Raw genomic sequence first — 16,278 nt, forward strand, 5'->3', positions numbered from 1 at the left:
CTGTAAAGGTATGGAGAGAACTCCAGGTAGCAGCCCTACAAATATCAGGAAGCGGCACCAAGCGAGGGTGCGCTATTGAAGTTGCCATGGCCCTGACAGAGTGTGCTTTAACACGGTCTTGAAGTGGAATGCCTGCTTGCTGATAGCAAAAGGATATGCAGTCCGCTAACCAGGAGGAGAGAGTCTGCTTACCTACAGGCTGCCCCAATTTGATGGAATGGAAAGAAACAATTGAGTGCTTTTCCTGTGGGCAGCTGTACGGTCTAGGTAGAACGCTAGAGCCCGATTACAGTCAAGGGTATGCAGAGCCTGTTCTCCCAGATTAGAATGGGGCCTGGGAAAGAAGGTGGGTAGTATAATGGATTGATTGATATGAAACTCAGATACTACCTTAGGTAAAAACGTAGGGTGAGTACAGAGTACTACCCGGTCGTGCAGAAGTTTAGTGTAAGATGGATAGGTAACTAGGGCCTGTAACTCACTAACTCTGCGAGAGGATGTGATTGCCAAAAGAAAAATCACTTTCCATGTGAGATATCGAAGATCACAGGATTGGAGAGGCTCGAATGGTGGTTTCATGAGCCATCCCAAAACTAGATTGAGGTCCCAAGAAGGGGCCGGAGGGCGCAGTGGAGGCTTGAGATGGAGCAAGCCCTTCAGAAAATGTGTTACAAGGGGTTGTATGGAAATAGGAACATCCGACACCTTTATGGAAGGCAGCCACTGCACTGACATGCATTCTGATGGAGGAAGTTTTTAGACCAGATTCTGACAAGTGCCAGAGATAGTCTAGAAACTTCGTGGTGGAACAGGTAAAGGGATCAAGGGACTGAGAGGAACACCATGATTTAAACCTGTTCCATTTGTAAAGATAAGATTTTCTCGTGGAAGGCTTCCATGAAGCAATCAGGACACGGGAAACTGGCTCCGAAAGGTTAAGTGGCTGAAGGATTAACCTTTCAACATCCAGGCAGTCAGGGCCAAAGCCTGAAGATTGGGGTGGCGTAGGCACCCGTCTTTCTGAGTGATCAGAAGCGCGTCCTTTCCCAAGGGAATGTGCCTGCGAATGGAGAGGTCCCGAAGGATTGGAAACCACACTTGGCGTGGCCAGTGAGGTGCTATCAGGATCATGCGTCCCTTGTCCTGACATAGCTTCACGAGAGTCTTCGAGAGAAGTGGAAGTGGAGGGAATGCATATAGGAGACCGGTCACCCATGAGCGGGAGAACGCATCTTTTGGTTGCGAGTGTTGGCTGCGAGTGAGAGAGCAAAAGTTCTCTGCTTTGTAATTTTGAGGTGACGCAAAGAGGTCTATGCGAGGATAACCCCAGCGTTGAAATATTGAGTCTGCCACTGTGGGGTCGAGGGACCACTCGTGTGGTTGAAAGGCGTGACTCAGCTTGTCCGCCAACACATTGTCCACTCCCGGTAAGTAGGTGCCCCTGAGGTACATCTAGTGGGAGAGGGCCTCCGCCCATATCTGTGCCGCTTCCTGACACAGGAGGTAGGAGCCCGTTCCTCCCTGTTTGTTGATGTACCACATGGCCACCTGGTTGTCTGTCTGTATCAGGATGACTTGGTTGGACAGGCAATCTCGAAACACCCTGAGAGCATATCTGATTGCTCGTAGCTCCAGGAAATTAATTTGGTGTTTGGCTTCCTTTGGAGACCAAGCTCCTTGGGTTTACAAATTGGCAGCATGTGCTCCCCAACCGAGGTTGCAAGCATCGGTGGTGAGAGTTATTTGAGGATTTGGAGCCTGGAAGGGCAGGCCTTGGAGAAGATTGATCTGATTTTTCCACCAGGCCAGAGACTGGCGGGGTGGGTCGGTGATGTGGACAATGGTCGATAGTGGTTGGACGGATTGAGTCCATTGTGACCTTAGAGTCTACTGCATGTCTCTCATGGCCAAGCGGGCCATCGAGGTAACCTGTACCGAGGACGCCATGTGTCCCAGCAGGAATTAGGAAGTGACGTGCAGTCGAGCGGTGTTGAGACTGTAGCTGGTGTGCGAGAGAAATGAGAGTGAGAGCTCGCTGTCGAAGCAGAAAAGCCTTTGCTTGAAAGGTGTCCAAGTCTGCCCCTATGAAGGACAAAGTTTGAGATGGGACTAAGCAGGATTTTGCGTAATTGACGAGAAATCCTAACGAAATCAGTGTGTAAGGTAAATTGTAGGGACGACAGAGCAGCTTGCTGAGTAGGAGCCCTGATCAAACAATCATCTAGATAGGGGTAGACATGAACACCTTGGGTCCTGAGGAAGGCTGCTACTACTACAAGGCACTTGGTGAAGACTCGTGGTGCAAATGCCAGGCCGAATGGTAGTACTCGGTACTGATAGTGCCTGGGGCCTACCAGAAATCTCAGAAATCTGAGATGAGATGGAGTTATCGCAATGTGTGTTTACGCGTCCTGGAGGTCTAGAGAGTAGAGCCACTCTCCTCTTTGCAGAAGAGGAAGGCGGGAACCCAGGGTCACCATCTTGAACTTTTCTCGTTGGAGGTACTTGTTGAGGGCACGCAGGTCCAGAATTGGACGAACGCCGCCTGATATTTTGGGATTAGAAAGTACCAGGAATAGAATCCTGGACCCTGTTGGGAGTAGGGCACTGGCTCTATTGCTTTGGACTGGAGGAGGAGGGAGACTTCCTGTTCCAGGAGTGGTGAGTGGTCGGATGTTCCCCACGTCTGCCGAGGTGGGAAATCCGGTGGGACAGAGAGAAAGTTCAGGTGATAACCCTGAGAGATTATGGCAAGGACCCACTGGTCCGAGGTGATTGTGCGTCACATGTTGATGAAATGGCACAATAGACCTCCCACTGGTATCTGTGGCAGTGGAAGCTGGCTGCTGCTCTCTATGCAGGAGTCAAAAACCGGAAGTAGGGCCTGGCTGAGGAGCTGCTTGCAGCTTTTGTTTACAAGGTTGACGAGACTTGACCTTCTGGAAAGGTCTCGTAGAACGACTTCTAGACGGTGGTGGATAGGATTTCTTTGGACGGAAGAATGACATTTTGGTGTCCTTCCTGAATGGTTGTTTAGAGAAATACTCAGGCGGCATCAGAGAGAGTTGGCGAAGGGTCTCATGATGCTCTTTGAGTTCCGCCACCATCCGCTGGATCTGTTCACCAAACAGATTGTCTCCTGTGCAAGGCAGATCGGACAATCTATCTTGTACTTCAGGGTGCATGTCCGAAGACTTAAGCCAGGCCCATCTTCTTGCAGAAATAGCAGCTGCATATACCCTGGAAGCGGTGTTGAAAATATCGTAAGAGGACCTTATTTCATGTTTCCCCACTTCAAAACCTTTGTGAACCAGGGTTTGTAGCTGCTCCTGGAATTGCTGAGGCAGGTACTCTGCAAAGTCCTGTATTTGCTTGAATAAGACCCTATTATACTGGGTCATATAGAGCTGGTAAGAGGCGATCCGAGAGATGAGCATTGATCCCTGGAAGATACGCTAGCCAATGGCATCCAGGAATTTCTGCTCCTTACCTGGGGGGGAAGGAAGAGTGAGGTTTTGAGTGTCGTGCCCTCTTTTGGGCAGATTCTACAACCACAGATTGGTGGTCCAGCTGAGGTTTTTGGAACCCTAGGGCTGACTGGACCAAGTAAGTGGTATCTGCCTTTCAGTTGACTGGAGCTACCGACCTAGGGTGTTCCCAATTCTTTTTGAGAAGATCCAAAAGAACCTGATGGATAGGGATGGAGGTTATTTCCTTGGGAGCATCCAGGAATTGTAACAGCTCCATCATTTGGTGTCTATCATCTTGCTCAGTCTGTAATTGGAAGGGAACCAACTCAGACATTTCCTTCACAAAATTTATGAAAGACAAGTCCTCTGGAGGAAACCGCTTCCTGCTTTCAGCAGAAGAAGGTGGTGATGGTAAATCATCGGTGTCTGGGGGCGAATCGTCAGTCCAGGTGTCATAGGGATCAGCACCTGTCCCTCTAGGAACCTGAGAAGGATGGGACGAAGGTATTCCTGAAGGTCCTGGTCTAGGCTCTGAAGGCATCGAGGGAAGTATTGGAGGCACCGATGAAGACATCGAGGGCATCAATGGATGGATCGGTGGCGCAGATGGCCGTATCGGCATCGATGGCTGAGGCATCGGCAGGACTCCCAATGGAGGAAGACGGAACGGTGTTTCTCCTCCCGATGACAGAGTAAGAGGAGAAGGCACCGGAGCCATCAGTGACCCAGGATCCATCGGTGGAAAAGCGGCTATAAGCGCTTCCATCTTCAAGAGCAGCGGTGCCAATGCTGCTGGAATGGGATCGGTGGTTGGTTCCACAACCGGCACCGGTTTCGGCGTTGGAAGAACTTGGAATCTGTGCATCGCCTTATCGATGGCCTCCTGAACCATCCGGTCCAGCTCTTCACGGAGACCTGGAGCAAGCAGCCGCGGCTCCGGAAGGGGAGAAGAAGGCAGAGGCATAGCCGGAGGGACCACCGTTAAAGGCGGAGTCGCGGCTCCCAATACCCATCCAGGTGAGGGTTGCCTCGATTACCCGGTCCCAGAAAGGGTCGATGCCTTTTCTGGATGGGGTTTCTTCGATGGCGGCTCGGACGATAGCGAAGTCGATGATTTTCCTTCATCGGTGCTCCGAGGCTTTCGGTGTCGATGCTTCTCTCTATGATCCCCTCGATCCTGAGGGGGAGTAGAGGTAGTCTATGGCCGGGAAGTCGTTGACGCCAGACGGTCACCGGCCGGTGCCCGATGCTGGCGCGAAGTGGACGGCGCCGGTTCGGACGCCGAAGCAATAGACGGCATCGGAGTTTGAGAACGGAAGAGAAGTTCCATTTTCTCCATTCTGGCTTTGCGACCTTTTGGTGTCATTAAGGCACATTTGTTGCAAGTCAGGACATCATGCTCGCACCCGAGGCACATTACACAGACCTTATGGGGGTCTGTAATGGACATGGTGCGAGTACAGTCAGGGCACCGACGGAACCCCGACGCCATGGCCTTCGAAAAATTGAGCCGCATTGCGGTCGACAGCCAGTAGGCCACAAGGGCCAAACTCGATGGGAATCGACCGAAAACAGGTAAGTGACGTACTGGAGTACCACAGAAGCAAAAATTCGAAAGAGGGACCCCTGTGGGGTATAAAGGTTTTTAGTAATTCCGTGAGGAAAATTCTTGTCAGGAATCTCTGCGGAGCTCCTTAACCCGCGTGGCTACTGCTGCACGGAAAAAAGAAGACTGAAGGGGGACCCCTGCTGGCTGCAGGTTTAGTGCCATGCTGGGCACTAAACCTGGTGTTCCGTGATTGGGCTCCATCCTGTGATGTCACCCATATGTGAGGACTACCATCATGCTTGTCCTGTGAGAAAATCATAAATGTGGCACCCAGTGTAAAAGACTGAAAGACCTCCATCTTGCTGCTGGACTGCTGTCTGCATCTTAATATTGTTGAGTTCTTAGTTAATTTAGGTTAGAGAGAAGGAATGTGTAAATCAGAGCCTTTAAATTTGTGGTGTATTTAATGTTAATGTTAAATTTGGCAATGACCCGCAAAGGGACAATTAATCTACTTGATAATTACCGGTAAGTCACTCTTGTTTTAGATAAATCCCTAACTGCTTTTTGAATTGAAAATGTCTCTTGTCCTTTTATATGGGATAACAGTCTATAAATCAAAGAATGAGCTTAGGGATGGGTGGGAGTTGGGGAGTATTAGCAGTCACTTTCCCAGCAAGTGAAACTGATGGAGGGACCATGTAGGCATTGGCAACTGAAATGGCAGACCCTGGAACAGCCGGGGCCTGGCCCTGCTAGGGCGGATCAACCCGGTGGCACAGATTCCGATCGCCGATCTGTGCTCCTCCTTGATCTTCACGGACCGGATTAAGTAGAAGATTTACACCTTACCTGGTCTTCGGCGCTTCCCGGTTTTGCTCCGGGCGGTCTCCGGCTGCCGGGGGAGAAGGCAAATACCTTCACCGCCACACTCGAGGGGGTGCACCCGCTGCCTCTCAGCCACGCCCGAGATCGGGGGCTAAGTCCTCGCCGCGATTCGGCCGACAGACCGAGGCTGCCTCTACGCCGCGCCCGAGGATTCGGGGGCTAAGTCCCTGCCGCGAATCGGCCACCGGACCGAGGCTCACCTCCGAGGGACCATGGAAATCACCTCGGGAAACTCAACGGGGGGAGGGACCCGAGGGTATCACCGCAGGAGTGCGGGGCTCGTCTTCAGTAGGTTTCTTCTTTATATTTCGGTTTTGTTCTTTAAATTTTTGGTCTAACGCTCTGAGAGCGTGCAGATAGTCCCTAACTGCTATGGAGACGGAAAATACTGAGGAGCTGCACTTCCTGCAGGGGTAAATGTACTAGGGGCTGACATCAGATTGAAATCTGATCCGTCTCCAACTGCTAACAGGAGTACACTATACCCATTGGTCCTGAGTCCATCTGCTACACGCTAGGAAAAAATGGTTCGAAGAATTAGAGACTGATATATCAAAAAACACCAATGATATCATGAGCTCGATTGAGGAACTGAAAGGAGAGGTAGTGGAACATGGCCGCCGTCTCTTTGAGGTAGAGACACGAGCGGAGGCAAACACTGAAGATATCAAACAATCCAGGGAGGATTTTCAAGCAATAAAATCGGAGGTCCTAAACCTTCATGAAAAAGTCGAGGACCTAGAAAACAGGTCCCGGAGGCAAAACCTACGATTTCGCGGCATTTCGGAGTCCCCCGAATATCAAGACTGCTCTCTAGTAGTGGCGCAGATAAGTGAAATGCTTCTGGCTAAAGATAATACCGCTTCGGCAACAGGGAACAGTGTGCCTGTGAAAATCGCCCGTGCTCACAGAATTCTGGGTCCCAGAGACAACAATAAATCGAAGGATATAATAGCTTGCTATCAAGAGTTTGCTGTGAAAGATAAAATCGCAATGATTGCACGCAAACAGGCTACTTGGAATTGGCAAGGCCATGAGATTATGGTCTTCTCTGATCTCTCAGCCCTTACCATCAGGAAATGCCGTGAACTGAAACCTATTACAGACTGTTTACGGAAAGAGAATGTGAGATACCGTTGGCTCTTTCCTTTTGGGATGAGCTTCTCTCTTAAGGGGGAGAATCATCGGATAAAAACACTAACTGAAGCCACCCAAGTCCTTAGGGAAGCTGGCTACTCTGGTTTCGATGAAGCAGCAGCTACTGTAAAGCCACTCACCCGAAGAGAAGATCCACCACGCTGGCAGAGGGTAAACAGAGGAGACAAGAGACTGCGCCAAAATCCAGATGCTCAATTTTCCAGCCGCGATCAAACCTGAGCTGGACACAATTATTAGCTTCTCATCTCTCTATGAGAAGTCTGAGGGACGGATCCGTTAAGTATTGAAACAGGTGATCTGTGTTAATGCTCAGTTAAGTTGCTACGTTTATGATAGCTCTCTTCATTATCTGAGCACACTCTATCTGATACTCCTATGGGGTATTAGTTACCAGGTTGTTAAGGTAGCTTTGTTTTTGAGGAATTTTTCTAACATTATACTTTACATTTCATGATTTTAATGTTGTCAGGTTGAAGGGGCTGTTGTTGGGATGATTGCCTCCTCTCTTACTGAGTCAGCTATGAATCATATAAGGGTTCTAGCTGAATGGGGAAGGGGAGAGCTATAGGGGGATACGGGGGTAAAGAAATTCAAGATTTTACAAGATACAGGAAAAATACATTTTCAAGGTCTCATTTGGATTACTAATGTCAGAAGGACACAAATTGGGAGTGCAGCGGGCAGAAGGAATGAGAGGACTTCTGGCCTATGGGATTACCCATCACTAGCTGTTAACACACACCAAACAAGAAAAAACTTTAGAAATGGCCACTTTAAATCTGTTTTCCCTTAATGTTAAGGGTTTGAATTCTCCAAAAAAACGTCCCTCTCTCTTTTCTGATTTGCTGCAATCTCAAACTTCTATTGCTTTTGTACAAGAAACGCACCTCAAAAAGAGGAATGAATGTTTGCTGAGACACCACCTCTTTCCTTCTCAGTACTGGGCAGCTAGACCTTTAGCTCAAAAGTACCTTGGTGTGGGCATATTGATCCATAAAGATATTATTTTTGAAGAAGTGGCATGTTACTCGGATGTAGAGGGGCACTACATAATACTTATTATTGCAATAGGAGGGGAGAGATATACGCTACTCAACATTTATGCCCCCAATAACGCCCAAGCCATATTCTTTGACAAATTGGCAAGAATTTTGGAACGATGCAGGGAGGGACATTCGATCATTGGTAGAGATTTTAATCTGACCCTTAATCCACACCTAGATAATTCACAGTCCTCCATACAAGGTTTTGGAAAGGAACGGAAAGCTTTCAAAAGTTTTCTTTCTGGTCTGGGGCTCTTAGATGTTTGGAGAATATGGAATCCTAGGGTCAGAAACTACACCTTCTATTCGAGAGCCCACCAATCCTATTCCAGGTTTATTTCTTTGTTGATAAAAGCTGTGTTAATCAAATCTCAGCTCCATCTTTGGGATCTATTATATGGTCCGACCACTGCCCCATTTTTATGCAATTGCATATTGCGTCTTATGATAAAGGTCTACAGTTTTGGAATTTAAACAACAGCCTATTGGAGGACCACAGTTTTTGTCAGCAAATCCAAAGAGATATCCAGGAATATTTAAAAATAAATGAACCCATCGGGACTTCTCCACTGACTTTGTGGGAGTGCCTAAAGGTGGTTATTAGGGGCAAGCTAATTGCAAGAGGGTCTTATCTTAAAAAACAGCGTAATAGAGATAAACAGGAGACCATCCTAAAATTGCAAACACTGGGACACATTCATGTCCAAACGGGGGATGGTTTGATCCTGAAACAAATGGATGGGCTTTGAAAACATTTAGGGGAGTTAGAAGCTGCACAAATAGCTCATAAATTGGAGAATGCTAAACAACTACATTATGAAGGAGGGAATAAGGCGGGTAGGCAATTGGCCAGAAAACTGAAAGCCAAACTCTCAATAATATTGTAAAACTAAAGGACGAATCAGGACAGATGTTAACCTCTAACACTGCTATTCGGGAACGATTTTTACGTTTCTATGCAGATCTCTATGCTACTGACTCTCACATTAATCAGTATGACATAGATGCCTATTTAAGTCAAAGCCATATACCACAGATTCTGAAGAGCAACAGAAGCTGGACAGAGATATAACATGTTGAAGTAGAGTGGGCTATCAAATCAATGAAATTGGGGAAATCACCAGGCCTGGATGGGTACACCGCTTTCTTTTACAAAAAATTTGCTACTACCCTAATGCCTCTTTTGGTTACTCTTTTTAATGCCCTGCAAGGATCGTTTTCCTTCTCTCAGTCTGCTAATTTAGCTGGACTGACCCTGATAGCAAAGCCGGGACATGATCCTACAGTTTGTGGGTCATACCGGCCTATATCCCTGATAAATTTAGATATGAAACTTCTTGCCAAAATCTTGGCTAATAGACTCAATGCTTTACTACCGGAGCTGATACATATTGACCAATCAGGCTTTATACCAGGACGGATGGCCTCCAACAATGTTAGGAAGATAGTTGACACATTATGGTGGGCAAGAACCCAACACCAATCTTTGGTGCTTCTAGGAATAGACGCAGAGAAGGCCTTTGACTATGAACATTGGCCTTTTCTATTCCAGACTACGCGGGCTTATCAATTTGGGGAGAGATTCATTAGATGGATCCAAAAATTATATGAAGCACCTATGGCATGTCTCAAAATTAATGGGGGATATTCTCAACCGTTCCCAGTGGGTCGTGGGACGAGGCAAGGTTGCCCTCTATCTCCATTACTTTTTGCCCTTTTCCTCGAACCGTTCACTTATAGAATTCGGCATAATGATCAAATAAAGGGCATAACGATGGGTGACTATAGATCCAAATTATCATTATTTGCAGATGACATACTGTTTACCATTTCAGATCCAGACAGATCACTACAGGCCGTTACTGAGGAAATAACAAGCTTTAGTCAAGTGTCTGGTTTTAAAATTAACTGGGAGAAATCGGAATTACTGAATGTCTCCGCAACACCGAACCTGGTAGCACAACTGAAGAGAGATTTCCCATTCAAGTAGGCTACTACGAAAATAAAATATTTAGGGATATATATATAGGTAAAGAGCAGGAGCTTTTCCGACTAAACTATCCACCTCTAATGGCCAAAATATACAAAGATCTTGACGAATGGGACCGGTACCACATCTCATGGTTAGGACGACTCGCTGTCATAAAAATGAATATTATGCCCAGAATTTTATATTTGTTACAAACATTGCCCATTCCTGTCCCTACGAAGCTTTTAGATAAATGGCAAAATCGCATAAATAAATTCTTGTGGAAGGGTAAGAGACCCAGAATAGCCAGGGCAACATTGTATTTACCCAAAAACTAGGGAGGCCTGGGCATGCCACATCTACTGCAATACCAAGAGGCGGCTCAGCTGAAAGCTGCAGTTGAATGGCACAAAACGTGAAGACAGAAACCCTGGGTACTTTTCGAACAAGCATTGATAGGCTCCCTCCTCCTTACGGCATTACTCTGGCAACCACAATCTACATGGTATCCGAAAGTAACACTACCAGACTCAGTGCAGGCTACTTTGAGTATATGGGAAAAGTGGAGGAGAATGCTAGTAGGCACTAAATCGTACTTTCATAGCACACACCTCTTTCATCATACTTCATTTAAACCAGCACACGACCCATACGCTTTCCGAGGTTGGAAGCATAAAGGTATTACTCAGATGACACATCTATGGGATCCTAGAGGCTTAGTGTCCTTTACCTCTCTCTTTGTGAAAGATATAAGTTAGATGAAAGGGACATATTTTCGACATTACTTTTTGCAAAATCATGTAGAAATGGACCTTGTTGGAGGTATATCTTCATTTGAACTAATGTGCCGAGGGGCGGATAAAGTTTGTAAACACATTTCAAGACTTTACTTGTTACTCGCTGGCACCATGTCTTTGACTGCATCTCACACTATGGCCTGGGAACGTGACCTACAAGGCGGATGGTCGATTGAAGATTGGAAACGAATATTTCTGCGGCTGGGTAAAGGTTTAATTTCCTCCCTCCACATTGAAAATGGATATAAACTCTTCTACAGGTGGTACGTGACGCCTACACAAATAAAACATATTTCCCCTAACGCTTCAGGACTTTGCTGGAAGTTATGCCTAACACCAGGAACCTTTTTCCATCTCTGGTGGAAGTGTACCATGATTCAACCTCTATGGAAGGATGTGTCAAATTGGCTGACTACTGTTTTGGGACACTCTATAGTACTCCAACCTTCACAAGCCCTGCTGAATGAAGAAATTCCAGACATTTCCAAATTTGATAATTTATTTATTACATATATTGTCACAGCTACAAGGTGTGCCATCGCACGCAAATGGAAGGACATACAGGTCCCGACCTTACAAGAAGTGCAAGTTCAAGCTAAATCTATGTACACTCTAGGAAAAATTACAGCGTATAAAAATAAAACCACTACCAAATTCTGTAAAATTTGGGAGAAATATGAAAAGTGGACATTGATTTCTTTGTCTGACTCAGAGGAGAGGACAATCGTCTAGTTCGTTAATTCATCTAGACCCAGTTGCTGCAAATTACTACCCTTAGGAAATGGATAGCAGGATATTGTTATACACTATTGATATTGGCTGGGCTATGCTTGTCTGACTGTAGCTAAGTGAGTGTTCCAATTGTTTGAGACATTTCATTTTCATACGCTTCATGTTATCATATTTTTCTTGCCTTGCATCCACCCTTGGGGGGGGGGGGAGGGGGGGTAGTGGGAAGGGATACACGTGGCTCTAATCATTGTATTGGTGATATATAAATGTTTATTCATTTGTATTGGTGAAGAATATATGTCAATAATCATCTGTCAAGAACAAATGGATACCATATCTGTTATGTTGCTGAGCAATTAAAACTAATAAAAATTCATAAATTAAAAAAAAAATACAGGCTTAAAGGACAAGGTTGGCAGGCCCGCTCCTACACCAGCTTGAAGATACCACTCCCCCTCTCCCCACTGGAGAATTATCCTCTTCAGCAGAAGCGTTTATCTCACCCTCTCTATTTTCTTTTCTTTTTAAAGCTTTAATAAGCCAGAGGAAGAAAAGAGGGGGGAGGGGGGAAGATAACTTCAAACAGAAGACTCCTCTCAAGCCAAAAAACAAGCTTCCACCTTCTAAGCTCTACATCCTCTGGGGCTGGGAGCTGTTCACAAGGCTCACTTAACTGGGAAGCACCAGAAGCCTGGCTCATGGTTTGCTGTCAATAAAGCAGAAAGGCTGACAAACACAGGCCTGCCCAAAAATTCTTTACCAGGCCAGGAAAAGGCCAAAGCCTGGGATTCTTCTTGTGGCACCAGATCAGAACATCCTGCCATTTACTGGAAACAGAGTATACTGGCTTTTTGCTGGAGTTGCATCACTACCAGTGATGTTGTCATCAGGCTCCATCTACTAGTAGGGTGAGAAAATCCACGTCTAGGCTGGTGTAGGAACGTCTTATTTTGGTGGGGTGGATGGCTGGATGTGAGGCACGGGTTGTTATGCTTTGATATGTACTGTTTAACTCATTTATTGTAATTAAATTTAAATTACAAAAAAAGAAATAAAGTCATTTGGATTGTAATTGCACACTTTACTATGCATCTGGGTCATCTAATCTCAGATTACTCTCCAAAACTAAAGACTTCAAAAAAGCACTAAGACACTACCTTTTCAGACTAGCTTTCCCAGATTTATGCAATTTGTCTGTTTCTCAAGTTTAGTTTTATTCATGTTATATGTTTCATTAACTTGAGTTTATGTTGTATTTATCTTGTTTTTATAATTTATTTTACGTTCTTTTAACAATTATGTACGTCTCTTCTGTAACCTGCCCCGAACATTGGAGGGTGCGGGAAATAAATACTTTTAAATAAATAAATAAAATCTTAAATTCTGTTGCTCGATATCTTGAGCACCTTCAGTGATACAGCTTGTCAATATTTTAAATAAATATTGATCCTGGAGAAAAAAAAGTTTTTGTAGACTGAGACCTCTTATTTACCCAAAAGAATTATAATTAAACATTGTAGTACATGAGCATTTAAAAACAAACACATAGGCCTCTTCTTCAGATGGGCTCCACAGGAGTGACACAGAAATGTGCAAAATGACCCAGAAGAGGAGGGAAATAAATAGCCAATATATTCATGGCTCCATTTTTTCACCATTTCTAGTCTTCAGTTTTTATTTCATTACCTGGTAACATTCACATGCAAAATGTGAAGAGTTCAAACAGACAGACTGTCCTAGGACATGGAATAAGAGAACTGCTATTGCATGTATTAAGAAATTAAGGCTGCCAACAGATGTTAACCATAACACACAAGGAAAAAAAACCCTGTAAAAGACTTGTTTCTAAACCTCCTTCCCTTAGCAAGGGAATAATAGTACAAGAAAATTTGTGGGAATTCACTCATTCTTTATATTACTTGTTGATACTTGGCCAATGGACAGAATACTCTACAGAGATTCAAATTTACTATGTATAGAGAATTAGTAAGCAGTCATTTGTGAGATCTTACTTGAGCTCTCTGGCTATGTCATTATGCTGAGAATCCTCGAGGATCTCAGGCAGGCTGGTGATGATGTCATGCTGGACTTCTGCTGGAGCAACACTAATCAGCAGCATAATCTTAGTGGTGAGGTCCTAGAGAACAAAGAAAGATCACAAAGTCAAGCAAATACTGCACTCCATTTGTAACAAAAGATAGGCAGCAGAGTACAGAGCAAGAAATCAAGAGAAATCTGAGGATTACAGAGATCCAATACTGGCTCTTTGTGTGATCTTAATCATGTTACTCTTCTTGTACATCAGTTCACCAGGCTGTAATTAGATGACATCAACACTGTTCCTTCACTTCCTGAAAGCTATCCAGTAGGTCATCTCAGGTAATTCACCAAAAGACAAAAGTAACAAAGACTGTACACCTCTTGGCATTTGGCAGCTAAGGTAAAGTCACCCTTTATTTGCTGGAGGCATTCCAGGTTTTCACAGCCTTTAACTTTTCTGCTGCATAAGTTTGGTTGTGTGCATTTGCATTGTTCAAGTCTTTCAAAAGTGCTCTTCGGCCACTTAGAATCTCACCCATTTCATTTCCTGCTTTCCTTATATACTAGTCCAATTGCTGAAGTCATGTCTTCTGATACACTACTCCAGGAGTGGCCAACTCTGGTCCTCAAGAGCCAAAAACAAACCTGATTTTCAGTTTTGCCTGTAATGAACATGTATAAGATATATTTGCAATGCATACAATGCAGTGCATACAAATCTATTTTATGCATATTCATTGTGGATATCCTGAAAAACCAGTTTGTGGCTCTTGAAGACAAGAGTTGGCCACCCCTGAACTTCTCTATTAAATTATTAATCAAAAGATTGGGGGGAGGGAATTCTTCACAAAATTACAGGCAATTCTAACAAAACATTTTGGCACAATGGGATTTATTCAAATGTTAAACCTATGGGGCTCTAGTGCTTAAGCTGAACATCTGTCTGCAGCTCTCTACAATACTGAAGTTCACATAATTTAAGGTACAGTTGGCTAAAATTAGGAGTTGCTTCCCCCTCCCCCCATAGACAGCACCTGGAAAATCTACCTCTGCTCCCACACAGGATATGAAGAAGCAAGAATACATGAGTTACAGTAGGTTCTGGCAGAATGTATCCTGGGATAGAAAGGCAGGTCCCCTTTTTCCTCCCAGATGATACCTATACAAAATGCCTTCATAGTACTGGAAATAGACATCTGAAGTGATATCAAAATTGAATGACGATACCCCTCATACAAAAAAACTCAAAGGCAATATCAAACACCCCAAAACTTAGTTCCCCTCCAGCACATATCTTTATCATGCCTATCTGCATGGCTCTGTAATCTAAACAGCTAGCAATAGTAGTATGGCTGTTGCTCAACTGCTTAACCTCCTAGCTCCCCCAAAAAGCCTGCCAGACAGATTCAACTACAAAAACACCTGCGATTCCACTAGCACTTCCAGTTAAATAACTTGCTGTCTTCCAGAAACACCCAGCTGCTAGTCTATCTTCATAGTCGGATCTAAACAACTATCATTACTGAACCTCTACATAGACTGCCAGATTTAGCTACATGAATGCCTGCATTTCTACTAGGACTTCTAGTTATTACAGAACTATTTGCTAGTTGATGCTACTATTGCAGACTGTCAGATAACCACTAGGACTAACAGTTCCTATTTGCCATACATTCTGGCAGCCCCAGCACCCATTGTTGAAGCAGGTGAGTACAGCACTAGGAATGCTTAAATATATGCTACTGGGTTGTGCATTCTTCAGCAACTACAGAACTTACATGTACATTCTATGCCCTCAAACTCTATTACTGTTTTAGCCGCCACCACCACCCACTTCTGGATGGGGGCTCCACTCTTCTGCAACCCTTTTCCACTAGGCAGGACATGCTCTGCTGCTGAGGGCAGTCACTGAGTGGCAAGTGAAATTAGCTCTTGCTTTCCTTCTCACTAAGGCAGCACAGGGGACATGTCTGTATTACTACTTTGCTGCTGCGGGAGCAGTAACCCGTCAGCAAGACCAGCTCATGCCTTTTTTTTCCCCCACTGATGAGAGATGTCCATCCTCTTTATTTTGGTCACCCTCCTTCTGCACCTTTTCTAGTTCTGCTATGTCTTTCTTGAGATAGGGCGATCAGAACTACACACAATATTCAAGGTGTGGTCACCTCGATAAAGAGAAAATATTTTTCACTTAATTCTCCAGTCCTTTTTGGATCATTTCATTTACTGTTGGGAGACCCACATCCACTGAGTCAAGGATTTCAACATATTGTCCACAAGGACTCCACGGTCGTTTTTCTAAAAGAGAACCCAGCATTGCTTATCTGTAGTTGGGATTATTTATCCCTATGTGCATCACTTTGCACTTTTCTACATTATATATTCATCTGACATTTAGTTGCCTGGTCTCCTAGTCTCACAAGGTTCTGCTGCAGTTCCTCATAATCCACTGCAGTTTTAACAAATGTAAATAATTTTGTGTCATCTGCAAATCTTATTTATTTATTTATTTATTTATTGGTTTTTATATACCGCCGCTCATCAAAGATATCACGTCGGTGTACATAGAACAAAAATACGCAGTTGCGTGTACATATAACAGAATAATAATAGCTGAATTCAACAATAAATT

At 44.7% G+C, this 16,278-nt stretch overlaps 1 protein-coding gene across 3 annotated transcripts in view; it reads right to left on the minus strand.

Moving 5' to 3' along the window:
* Positions 1 to 16,278, minus strand: part of FANCD2 (FA complementation group D2) — a 536,781-nt gene that overhangs the window by 422,553 nt on the left and 97,950 nt on the right. For all 3 annotated transcript variants that reach the window (XM_029599610.1, XM_029599611.1, XM_029599609.1), the window contains one exon: positions 13,619 to 13,743. In XM_029599610.1, coding sequence (XP_029455470.1) covers positions 13,619 to 13,743 — 125 coding nt within the window. The remainder of the gene's footprint in view (positions 1 to 13,618; positions 13,744 to 16,278) is intronic.

This window comes from Rhinatrema bivittatum, chromosome 4, assembly GCF_901001135.1.
Source record: "Rhinatrema bivittatum chromosome 4, aRhiBiv1.1, whole genome shotgun sequence".
In the NCBI taxonomy this organism is placed as follows: Eukaryota; Metazoa; Chordata; class Amphibia; order Gymnophiona; family Rhinatrematidae; genus Rhinatrema; species Rhinatrema bivittatum.